The sequence below is a fragment of the Ochotona curzoniae genome, unplaced genomic scaffold, assembly GCF_017591425.1.
Source record: "Ochotona curzoniae isolate NIBS_2020 unplaced genomic scaffold, NIBS_Ocur_1.0 contig_1274, whole genome shotgun sequence".
In the NCBI taxonomy this organism is placed as follows: domain Eukaryota; kingdom Metazoa; phylum Chordata; class Mammalia; order Lagomorpha; family Ochotonidae; genus Ochotona; species Ochotona curzoniae.
In genome coordinates, this window is record NW_024465023.1 from 13,490,192 (window position 1) to 13,501,601 (window position 11,410).

At 46.0% G+C, this 11,410-nt stretch overlaps 1 protein-coding gene across 6 annotated transcripts in view; it reads left to right on the plus strand.

Annotated features, from left to right (window-relative positions):
• Positions 1–10,331, plus strand: part of CASK (calcium/calmodulin dependent serine protein kinase) — a 315,238-nt gene extending 304,907 nt beyond the window's left edge. For all 6 annotated transcript variants that reach the window (XM_040999655.1, XM_040999662.1, XM_040999680.1 and 3 more), the window contains 2 exons: positions 5,586–5,669; positions 8,924–10,331. In XM_040999655.1, coding sequence (XP_040855589.1) covers positions 5,586–5,669; positions 8,924–9,100 — 261 coding nt within the window. In that variant the 3' untranslated portion in view covers positions 9,101–10,331. The remainder of the gene's footprint in view (positions 1–5,585; positions 5,670–8,923) is intronic.
• The last annotated feature ends 1,079 nt before the right edge of the window (positions 10,332–11,410 follow it).

Sequence of the window (11,410 nt, forward strand, 5' to 3'; positions counted from 1 at the left end):
TGGAACTTTGGGGAACTACAAAGATTATGCTGAGGGTCCTAGGGAAGAGAGCAGTATAGGGTGGACATTATAGTCAATGAACATGGACCTATATAGAACTAAATATATGTTGTATAACAGATTGATTTTTGTTTAACTACTAATCCCTCCTTACTAGGGATTGGAAAAATCTTCTGGCCAGGGGTGGCTAGAGGCAAAGTCTCAATCCTGGTCCTGGTCTTCGACATCCTCTCCTTGGGTTCCACACTGGTCTTCACCTGAACGTCGTTTTCTGCTGGTAGTAATGTCTCTAGCAGTATGCTGGCTGCAGGGCTCCTCAGACTCCCTCTGCATTCCCTAAATCCACTTTCGAGGGCTTTCTGCCTTTGCTGCTACTGCTGCTGCTGCTGCCGCCGCCGCCACCACTGCTGCCACCACCACCACCACCACTGCTGCTGCCGCTCTCCTCATGGTGCCCAGCTGCCCCCATCTCCTTGTCCTTGCACAGCCATGCACTGCTCTGCACTGCTGAGCGAGACATCCTTCTCTCGACCTCATCAGGACAGCACAGAAGTGACTTCCCCTTTGCACTTGGGCCCTGAGCACCCCCGTGCCCCGTTGGGCCCACTCTCCCTGCTCCCCCAATTGCTGGATGAGCTCCCCTGCACTTTTCCCTCCTGCTTCTGTGTCTCCCCTACATCTCAGAATAGTGATCTCTCAGGTCCTCCCACACATGGGTGCAGGCCCTAGGCTTCCTAGTCTCTGAGCCTCTTAGGGCCGGCAGGGGGTAGGGCTGGTCAAGGCCTGCTCCTTTTGTCTGGTTGCTCAACCACCCTGATCCCAGGCACCCCCACCCTGCCCAATCTGGCCTAATGTCCTGGCGTGATCTTACACAGCTGCCTGCAGCCAAACCATTGAGCTAGCCTACAGTGTGCACTGACTGGACTTCCACTTGGGTTTCTCTGCCTTCTGCCCATGCTCCCCAGCCAGCCAAGGCCCTTGTCCTGGCGGCAGGATGCCTGTGGCTGGAAACAGGGAATGACTTGCTTTCAAGCAGAGAGCCGCATTGCTACAGGAAGACTTTGTCTTTAAGATCTTTTCCTCCATGCCTTTTCCTGCCCCAGCTTGTTAGACGAACCCCTCTACTGTATCTTACAGACAACTTGATTTGACAGCCTTTTATTAAGCAGTTATTATATGCCCAGCCCTGTGTCAGGAGTTCAGAATACAGTTAAGAAGATGAGCCGGTGAGGACAAAATTCCTGCCTTAACACACATCCAAAGCTGCACGTAACACAATACCTTCTAACTTTTTTTTTTTCTTAAATTCTCTCACTTGTACCTCTGCCAATGCCACTTTCACTGTATGGAACTCATAGAGTCCACCCAGCCCTGTAGGTTAGCTTGCTTAGTGTAGACTTAACACTGTGCCATCTTAAGCTATTGTGGACAGTTAAGATCAAATTGGCCACCTCTAATAATACTATAAACTAAGGTGTTATGGTCCAACTTTAAATGTAGGAAAGCATTGTAAAGACATTAGTTTTAGTAACCTGCTTCACTTGAATCATAGATTATATTCTTATCTTACAGTGCTTTGTATTTTACCAAGCATTACTACCCCTTGCCTGATCTTTCCGACCCTTTAGGAGTAGAGATCATTATATACATTTGTCCAAGAAGAAGTTAAGACTTAATGTAATCGTGGCTTGATCAAGGTTTTATAGCCAACTGCAAGTGAGGTCTGTTTGTGTTGCTTTCTTTATTTTATTATTTTATGATAAACCTCAAGCTCTTTAAGCTGTACCATCCTAGCAGAGGTAACCATTGGGATCATCAAGATGATCTACCTTCTGTGTAGAAGCACAATTTAAATTCTATAACACAGAGAAAAATATAGAAGACACTCAAACTCGAGAAAAATTGCAGAACTTATTTCTCAGTGAGACAGAGCTGTGACTCTCCAATAACTCACGCCCCTAAGCTGAAGCTGTCATAGCTGTAGTGTGTCATCGCAGCTTAATGCAAGCATTTTTGATTGTAAGTTTAGTCTTATTTATCCATTTTCAGCATTTAAAATGACCAGTTGCAGAATATTTGTGGATTCTCTCTTGGCCAGGGTAGGAAAGGTCATCATGCAGAGAGAGCTCCCAGTGTTGCTCAGCATCAGTACGGTCTATACACAAGCCAGGGTCTAAACCAGGCGCAGTTGTGAGAAATAGCTTGAGTGTCTTGAGATCGATTCTGGGATCCCTGAGCTTTTCTCCCTTAAATGCTGAGATCTTTGTACGGAATGTCCCAGATACTTATATTTGTGTTCTCTTTTGGAATTTCCAGACCAAGTTAATGTTGTGGATTTCTGCACCTTAGATCCCTGGTCAAGTAAATTTTTATTCCTGAGATGAATTCTTGACCATGGGTGAGGAGAGCCACAAAATCCTTTTCTCTCCAGAAGAGAAAACTGAAGATTTAGTTTGAGATGTTAAATTAATGTGGCTTTGGCCCTTTGAATCCAGAATGTTTCTCATGATCTTTCTAAACTCTGTGTGTGTGTGAGAGAGAGAGAGAGAGAAAGAGAGAGAGAGAGAGAGAAACTGGGGTTTGAAAATTTTGCCTGTTGATTTAGCAAATTTGTGTCTCACTTGAAGTCAGAGAGGAAGAACATTTAGAGTTCATGTGTAAGTCCCTGAAGGGATAGACAGTTCCATTTCCTGTCCCCCCAAAATGACTGTGAGTCTCAGCCATGCTGAAACTACAGCAAAAGGAAAGATGCCATTTGAAACTCATAAGTAGAGCAAAGTCTGAGACGGTAAGCGAGGAAATGTGTGGTGTGGTGTGGTGTGGTGTGGTGTGGTGACTCTACTGAAGAAATGAAATCTGCTAAAAAAAAAAATCACAGTCAATTTGAAGCACCTTAAAATTTGAGGAAATAAAATCATATAGGCAAGAAATAGAAAAGGTAAAGCCATGAAAAAAAGGTAGAAAGCCAATATGCTCACCATGGGGCTACCAGTGTGACTGTGATAAGCATTCAATTGGGCTCCAAACTTTCAGGCACCCAGAGCAAAGAAGAGGGGCTCGAGTGCTAGAACCCAACTTCTAGACCTAAGAGGCATTTGGCAAAGTGAAGAACATGGCCGTCGTTGATGGGTTTTGGTGGTAAATGCAGAGCGACCCTCATATTTACATATGTAGACTGAGGGCATAAACGCAATTGGAGGTAATATTTAGCAAGGAGTTTGCTCCTCGGTCATCACATAACCGGCTATATCGGAAAGCATTTGAAGGACTGGGTAGCTAGCAGGCTGGGTCACTGAGCAGAGGAAAACACCTGTTATACCTGGGCTGTCATTCTCAACTTCATCCGTGGGTTTTGTTCAGCATGCAGGCTGTGTGAACTTCCATCTTGCACTTGGGTAAAAGCTTAAGGGACAGACGCAAGCAGGATTTTTCTCCCGTCTCAATTTCCCACAGGCTGGCTGTGGGCGGATAGGTATGCATAGCAGGGTGGGGGTGATGAGAAAAACCTTATGTCTTATGCTTCATTCAACTGATTTATGGGCACAGGCAGAAAGGAAAAAAGGCTCAAGATGCTATTGACAAAAAGGACATTTCTTAGTGAAAATCGCTGTTCAGCTCAGTTGAGCTGTACATGGGCTTTGGCATTTTGTCTGTTGCCTACCAAAGTCTTTGATCACAAAAGGATTGGCAGAGAAATTATGGGTTATACCTCTTTCAAACAAGCCTGAAGAGCTTTCTTATAAGGGACTGTGAACCATGTGACTTTAATGACTCCGGAACTTTGATGGATAAAACAGTGTGCCACACAGCAGGTTCCCTTAGCTCACCGGAAGAGAGCCATGTGACTGCAGTTCAGGAATAGAGCCCTAGTGAAGGCGAGCCTTGCACCAGACAAGACAGGCAGAACCTTCAATAGCAAATTTACTTCTTACATGCGTATGTGCCCCCAAGAGGCCACAGGGTTTGTCTCAGCCAAGACAGCAGAGTGCCTTGGTTGGTTGCACCAGCCTCAAAAGGCAGCATCAGCATTGTGCACATGAGATGTACGGTTTTGACTTCGGAAGCTGATCAGGAAGGTAGTGAAGTGCCAAGGGCCATCTCGGCATAAGGGAGACAGCTGAGGGAGACACAGCTGCTTGCCCCTGGGGACTTGTGCTTCCAGGGTGATGGGTGTATTCAATGGCACTCAGGACTGAGCCAAGCCAAAGGGAAAGGGAAGACTACAGGAGGGCCAGACAAGGGGAGCAAGAAAAGCAAAGGTCAGGCGACCCTTTCTGCAGCTGAAAGTGCTTCAGTAAGAGCACCCCCCACCTCGCCACCGCCCCTAGAGAAGGGGCTGGGAGAGGTAGCGAGGTTAAGCCTGGGCCAGCTTGTGAGGAAAGAACATGACTTTCATGCTAAGGAAGTGTATGTTTTATCGCTGGTCTTAGAACCATGCAAGACTTTTCAGCAGGGGATTGATAGCACTGGCATTTCAGAAAAGATCATTCCCGTAGAAGGGGGGAGGTTGGATGGGAAAGCAGCAAAATCCAAGACAAGAAACCTGTGTAATCACTGTTCCCATCAAGCAAGCAGAAGGTGAAGTAACGAGCACAGAGCAAAGCCACATGGAAAGACCCTTCAGGAAACAAACCGAAGGGTAGCAGAATAGACATATGAGATTCTTGTGTGAGGGACAGCCAGAAATGTGCACATACATATCAGTTCCATGGCGATCACTTTGCATTGGGCACCTGTGTGTGCTGAATTTTCTCCCTTGGAGGGGAGTTTGTATCACCATCACCCCACTCCCCTCCACCCCCTGCCCAGAGTGTCATGTCCTGCTGTGGATGCAGCTCAAGCAGGAATCCCTCAGCAAAATAGGCTCCCCAGCTTTCTGGTCATGGTGCTGCAGGGCCTCACTGCATGATGCCTTGGAAGGGGACTGGACAGGACTCCCCAGAGTGCAGTGTTTTCTCGTGGGCCTACACGTGACCCCCAGCACACAGCAGCTATAGTGGCAGGATTAAGACAAAAAGCCCAGGGTTCCAGCTCTCGATGTGAGCAGGGTGCCCTCCCCTGTGAATGCCATAGGGCACCTGTGAAAGGCCTTATCGAATTATGAATGTAGCACACATGGCTACGGTGGCCGCACTTGGTGCTCCTTGGTTAGTGACTTGAAATTTGAAATGTGATGAAATGGACTCCAGATCATTGTGATGCCAATCTGCAGGTCCACATCTCTGCCCAATGCGCTTCAATTCAGGCTCTAAATCATAACTTTGCTTAAATGAACAGTAACCAAAGTAGTGTCGACTTTTACAAAGAAAAAGAAATCCAATTGATTCATGAGAAAAAATGTCCAGTTTGTCATATTTTATTTTCTGATAGCTGTTGTCCATCCTTGGAAAGAAAACAAATAAAAGAAATTTTATATATATATCTATAACTTTATATATATATAAAGTTGGGAAATCTAAGAATACCAAAGTTTTGAATCAAGGGCTTGAAATTGTGTCCATCTTTGGATAGACTTGTATGAAATTTGCATTGGCCATTTCTTCTTTTAAGCCTCAATTGGGGGGTCAACTTTTCTTTCCACACAGGCACTGAAGGTCCTGAGAACCGCGGAATTCGCTCCTTTTGTTGTTTTTATTGCCGCACCTACTATCACTCCAGGTTTAAATGAGGTAAGAATAAACCATGTTGCCCCAAATCCGCATGCCCCTTTGTAAGGATCCCTGTGTGTTTTGTATTCAGAGCCAAAGTTCCCATCTGTAAGACATCTACACAAGGCTGTTTTGTTATTGAGTGCCAGAGCTTAAAGTCCCCCTTCCATTTAAGAATTAGCCAGTGTTAACACTGGAGCTCTTCTGAGATCACAGTCAGCAAATTCCAGTCTTACTAAGATCCCTGCACAGCCTGGAGCATATCCATCTGCATTTGTAGCCAAAGTCTGCTGAGGTCAAAAAGTGTAGCCTGTGACCTTCCCAATAGGGTACACCCTCTCCCACCCCGCAGCGCACGGCTCCTCAGGCATCTCATGCCTTCCCTGGCTGCCAGTCCACACCCTTCCCGGATAGGGCTTGTGCTAAAGCAGCTCTCACAACCAGCTCTAAGTCAAGCAGTGCTTTGCCTGAAGATAGCTATAATGAAGGCCTTGGCTGGTTTACCTGGGTAGCCCCTGGGGAGAAACCCATATAGCGTTTCTACCCAGGCCCCTAGAGATTGCCAAACACAGAAATGAAGTCTCCTATGCAAAGTGCAACTTTTAGAAATCAACAGAGAATTAGTGACCATTCCATGAACACCTGCCAAAACTCCCCCACGCTTATAGTACAGCTAAATGGCGACCTTTTTATTTATGTGCCTTTTAAAAAGATGAAAGATTTACTTTTACCTATGTTACTCGTGTGTCCAGTGATTTTTGTTTCGGTCATTTCATTGGCAAAAGCTAAATTTCTGTGTACCAGTCTCTTTTCCCCTCTTGCTGAATACACAAGCATGTTTGAAACCCAGCTGTGCGGTTAAATTTTATCCTTTTGTTGCCGTATGTTTTTCTTGAATTATCATCTTTGCTTTGTTTTTGTTTTGCCTATTTTCCTGCTCTTTTACTAATTTTCCATAGCTGCCAAAATGGTGCAGAAAATTGCCTGTAAGTACCAGCTAGGAGGTGATGGTGCCTGGTTTCCTTAATAGATTTAGAATGTAGATACTTTGTTCCCCCAAATCCTTGCTTTTGCTGTTCCCACAAAGGCATTTTGCTGTCACTGAGCTAAGCCCTGCTCACATGTGCGTCAAGCATGCAGACAAACTGTTGTCGAGGAAGAAACTGACAAATATAGCTTCATCTTGAAAGATCCTTAAGAGAGAGCTTTAATTTTTTTTTAAGAGAACTACATTAAAATTTTGATGTAGTTTTCAGCCATGCGTTTTTCCTGACTGTTTTCCTCAGTCCAGCGTTTGGAGCAAGTTCTAACCTCTGCCAGTGATATTGGCGGTGCAGGACTGGATATGAGCATAGAATCCCCCAGAGCAGACAGTGACATCGTAGGATCTGCCCCTCCCCTTCCCCCCTTAGTGCTGGCAGGAAACACCGTTCAGGTCTTTGGGTGAATGCACTCCTCCTAGAATGAGGTTTTGCATTGTGTATATTGCAAAGTCAAGGCACAGGGGAAATGCTAGGCATTATGTAAGTGCAAGCAGAACATGTTGTTGATCTGACCTGAGAAGAGGACTGTTAACTGAGGCCTTTAATGCAGCAGTTAATGCTTGGTCCTGCTTGGAATTCCTGCAGAGGACAGTACTATAAGGAGGACATTCGCATTTCAGAGCATCCTCGGCTCTGCTGTGTGCCCATCCCCTAGGCAGCACCGGGGCCAAGCCCTCCCTCTCTCTCTCTGTCTCACTTCTGATCCCCTTCATAGAGAGCTGCACTCATGGCACCCAGCTTCATCAAGAGAAATCTTTTGCAAAGAACAGGGGGACCTCAAAGGAGAGGAGTCTTAAGGAACACTGTGCATACCAGCTTCCGGCGCCCTGCAAGCATGCCTTATATTCTCTGTAGAGTGCAGACTGGGTCACCCTGTGGCTGTACTTCCTGCTACATTTGCTCAATGGCTCAACTAGGGATGTAACACTCACAAAACCCAGTAATGCCCAGTCTCAATCAGCCAAGTGCTCATCCTTTCCATAGCATTTCTTATGCGCTTACTAGGAGCAAAGCAGTACCTGGTGCTGGGGCAAGCAGTTTCAGGGTACACAGACAACCCTAGTTGGGGAGAAAGACAGTAAATCAACAGGTATTGAACTATATCTGCACAGGTGCAAGACTCAGGCCAGTAGTTCACCTACTGGTGACTGGCAGATGAGGGGATGGTAAATTCGACTGACAGAGTTTCCTGGTTTCCAATTTGAGTTCGTCCTTGGGGCAGTCAGCATCACCGACTTGAACTGGGAAGGTCCAAGAAGCAGGTTTCTATCTGGTGGGGTCCTTAAGAGAGCCCTGTCTGGGCAGAGCAGCCCCCTTTGCTGTGAAAGTTCTGGGTCCCTCCCCCAGTCCCACCTGCTGAGAGCTCTCCTGGGAGCTGTAGCCAAGGGAGCATCCTTCATGGTGCTGAGCCTCTCTCTTCCTTTAGCGATTTGTTTGTTTGTTTGTTTGTTTTGGTTTTTGTTTCTGTGCTACAGGTGAGTCCTTGTGAGCAGACTTTGGGTCACTTGCAGTGCAACTTAGTTGAGAGGGGAGGGGGAGGGCAGGTGCCTCTGGCTATGATATTTGGGAAATGGCTTTTTTTTTGCCTCCATTATTGGTGACATCCAAAAAGCTTTTGCCCCAGCCTCCATTCCTGTTGCGTGAAGGCCATTCAGTGTAATGGAATTCCTGGAACATGCTGAATGTCTAAAGAGAAAAGGAAAAAAGAACTCCGTTTGTGGTCAAAAGGCAGGGGTGTGGCAAACACAGCTGGACCCCAGAGTGTGGAGGCTGAAAAACCTCAGGCCTTGTCCCCAGGCAAAGGAGAGGATGATGCCCTGCAAGCCTTCCTTAGCAAAACGAGGCAACAGCTTAGTCGAGGGTAGCTCTTGGTGAGCCGTGCCCCTGTGGGCCTTCATGCAAGTGATTCAGAACAGGCTGCCACGTTTGCAGAAGAGTGTCTAACGCAACTGGTTCTAGTGGTTTATGGCAGACCACCGTGTGGCCCATAGAAGGGTCACAGCTGCCCACAGGAACTCTGTCACCCTGCCATCACAGGGTCCCCCTTCTCCTCAGTCAGGGAGCAGCAGCCCTGGCCTCGTCCCCAGGGGTGGGCCGTCGGGGTTTGTCTTGACGTCTCACAACACCCAGCTGAAGCAGCCTGTGCAGAGAAAGCATCCCACTAACCACTCTTCTCTCTTTGCTCTTGCCCTCCCCCTGCCCCGCCCCCGGCCCGCCCCCATCGCTGTGCAGGATGAATCTCTTCAGCGTCTGCAGAAGGAGTCTGACATCTTGCAGAGAACATATGCACACTACTTCGATCTCACCATTATCAACAATGAAATCGATGAGACAATCAGACATCTGGAGGAAGCCGTGGAGCTCGTGTGCACAGCCCCGCAGTGGGTCCCTGTCTCCTGGGTCTATTAGGCCTCTCCCCAGATAGCTGAGCATAACTGGGAGCCACCTCATACATGGAAAAGCCTCTTTGTTATCGGCCTCATGGCAGCAGGTCGTGGTCCCTAGAGACTACCTAGTTGTAGTGTGACCTACATTTATAATTATTGTCATGTCCGAATAGGTAGGAGGAGGAAAAAAAAAAAAAACAATTACACACTAATTTAAAGAGACAGTATCTTTTTTAATCAGTTCTCCTAAACTTTAATAAAATGTATCTTTAAATGTATGTATTATTCAATCCTTTGGAATGTTATATTTTTGGAAATCATAGCTTTTTATTTCCAAGGCCCCTAAAAACTGCACAAAAAAATAGATGCTGCTTTCTATAATCTATTTTAATAATAATAAACAATGATTCTGTTACCTTGACTGGGGGTGGAACACTACATTCTTTTTAGAGTCTGATTTTATGAATTGGATATCTTTCTTTCCTTTATTTATTTGAAATAATTAGTGATTACAAAACTGTCATCAATTTTTAAAGGCCTTTTTTTCCTCTCTCTCGCTCGCTCTCTCTTTCTCTCTCTCTTTTTTTTAGAATAGTATTTTTTTTAAGTCCTTTATGTAACATCCAGATAATGTGATACTGTCTCTTTGAAGCACCCTGTAAACCTTTTAGAGATTTGAAGTTGGGTCTTGACTCTTAATGCATGTGGACAGTCGCGAGCGTCTGTGCTGTCGGTGTGTCTGTGCTGGACAGAGCAATCTGTAATCTACAGCAAAGTACATTCCGTTCACGGGGCACACCAGGGGAATAAGAATAAACTGCTATTATGACTAAGTTGTAAACCTATGCACATCCCTTGCATTTCGGGCAACTTTATAAAAAAAAAAAAAGAAACTGATTTTTATTAATAATAATCATGTAGTGAAATGTGTTTGTAATTTTGTCTCAATTTAATTTGTTGTAAGGTGGGAGGGGGAATTGCTGGTTTCACCATTTCAGATCTGTGTTGTCTAAGAGTATTAACGTTTTAATTAAGCAAAGAAATGAGGATTTTTACTCTGTATGTAATTGTTTTAAAGCACCCATTTTAAGAGAAAATACTGTGCAATGAAGAAAACAGTTTAGGCATTTGCTATAAACTGAATTATTCCAAAAGGATAATCCATAACAGCCCTGTAAATTCCTTTAAAATGATCACTAACGGGACAGTCTGACCAATTTTTTAAAAAATATACTTCCTTTTATGTGTTCAATAATTCAATGCCTTTGGGTCCTTCATTTCGCTAAGTGATTTGTTCCAGTTTCCAAGGTGATCATCTTTTCAATTTTATAATTTGCTAGATGCTCACGGAACCATCGAAGGCCCACGAATGACTATCGGTTGGCAGGGCGACCAAGCAGCCTGCCAGGGCACAGCTCAGACCACGTCTGTCTGACTCGCAGAGAGCCATGCGCCCACGGGCCACTGTGGTCTCTCTTTCCTCTTGCTGTATCCCTTGGCACAGGGGACCCATCTGTCCTTGTGGCTCTAGAGACATTCACCATCTCATCACCCTTCCATGCAGTCATATGCTTTTAGCACAGGAGATCGAGGCTGGGGGTTCGCAGACTCTTCGCCAGAGGCTGGTAGGATGTCTTTTGTGAGCATGTGAGGGTGCCAGGTGCTTACAGTAACCCATGATCCTTGAACACATCCCATCATTTTTGGCTTCTTGTAGGTTAGATGGCCTCCGTCACTTTGTGCCTTGGCAGGATGTACAGGGTGTGGCCTGAGCTGAGCGGCTCCTCTCGAAGGACCAAGCAGAAAAGGCATTTGTATGCTTCTTTTATGTTGTCAACACCCTAGCCCCCACCTATGATTTATTAAACCATACTGGCATTCCTCCTCTACCCCCACCCCCCAATGCTCTTTGTCAGTCAGAGAGGTGACCAAACCACCAGACCAGAAACAGGCTTAACAATGGTCTCACCTGACATAGAGAGGCACCTTCAAAGAGTTGTACAGCGCTGATTTCAATCTGACCAGTGCCAAGGCCAGATGGTCCTTCCTATAAGGAGGCAGACCACAATCTGGGCACTTCTCAGTGTGAAGCGCCCCCTCTACCTCTTAGCAGTGAAGCACAAAGAATACAACTGCATATGGAAAACCAAAACTTGATTCCCTCTGGGAGAAGTCCCATGCGCCCACTGGCCTCTTTGAGACCTAACTTCCCAGGACGCTGATGATGCCCTTCTGAGAAAGCCAGTCACCAAGCTTGGAAGGGTGCATTCAGCAGAGGAGAGAAAAAGCAAGGCTACATGAGAGATGTGGCCCCAAAACCCAGAGGCCCTGT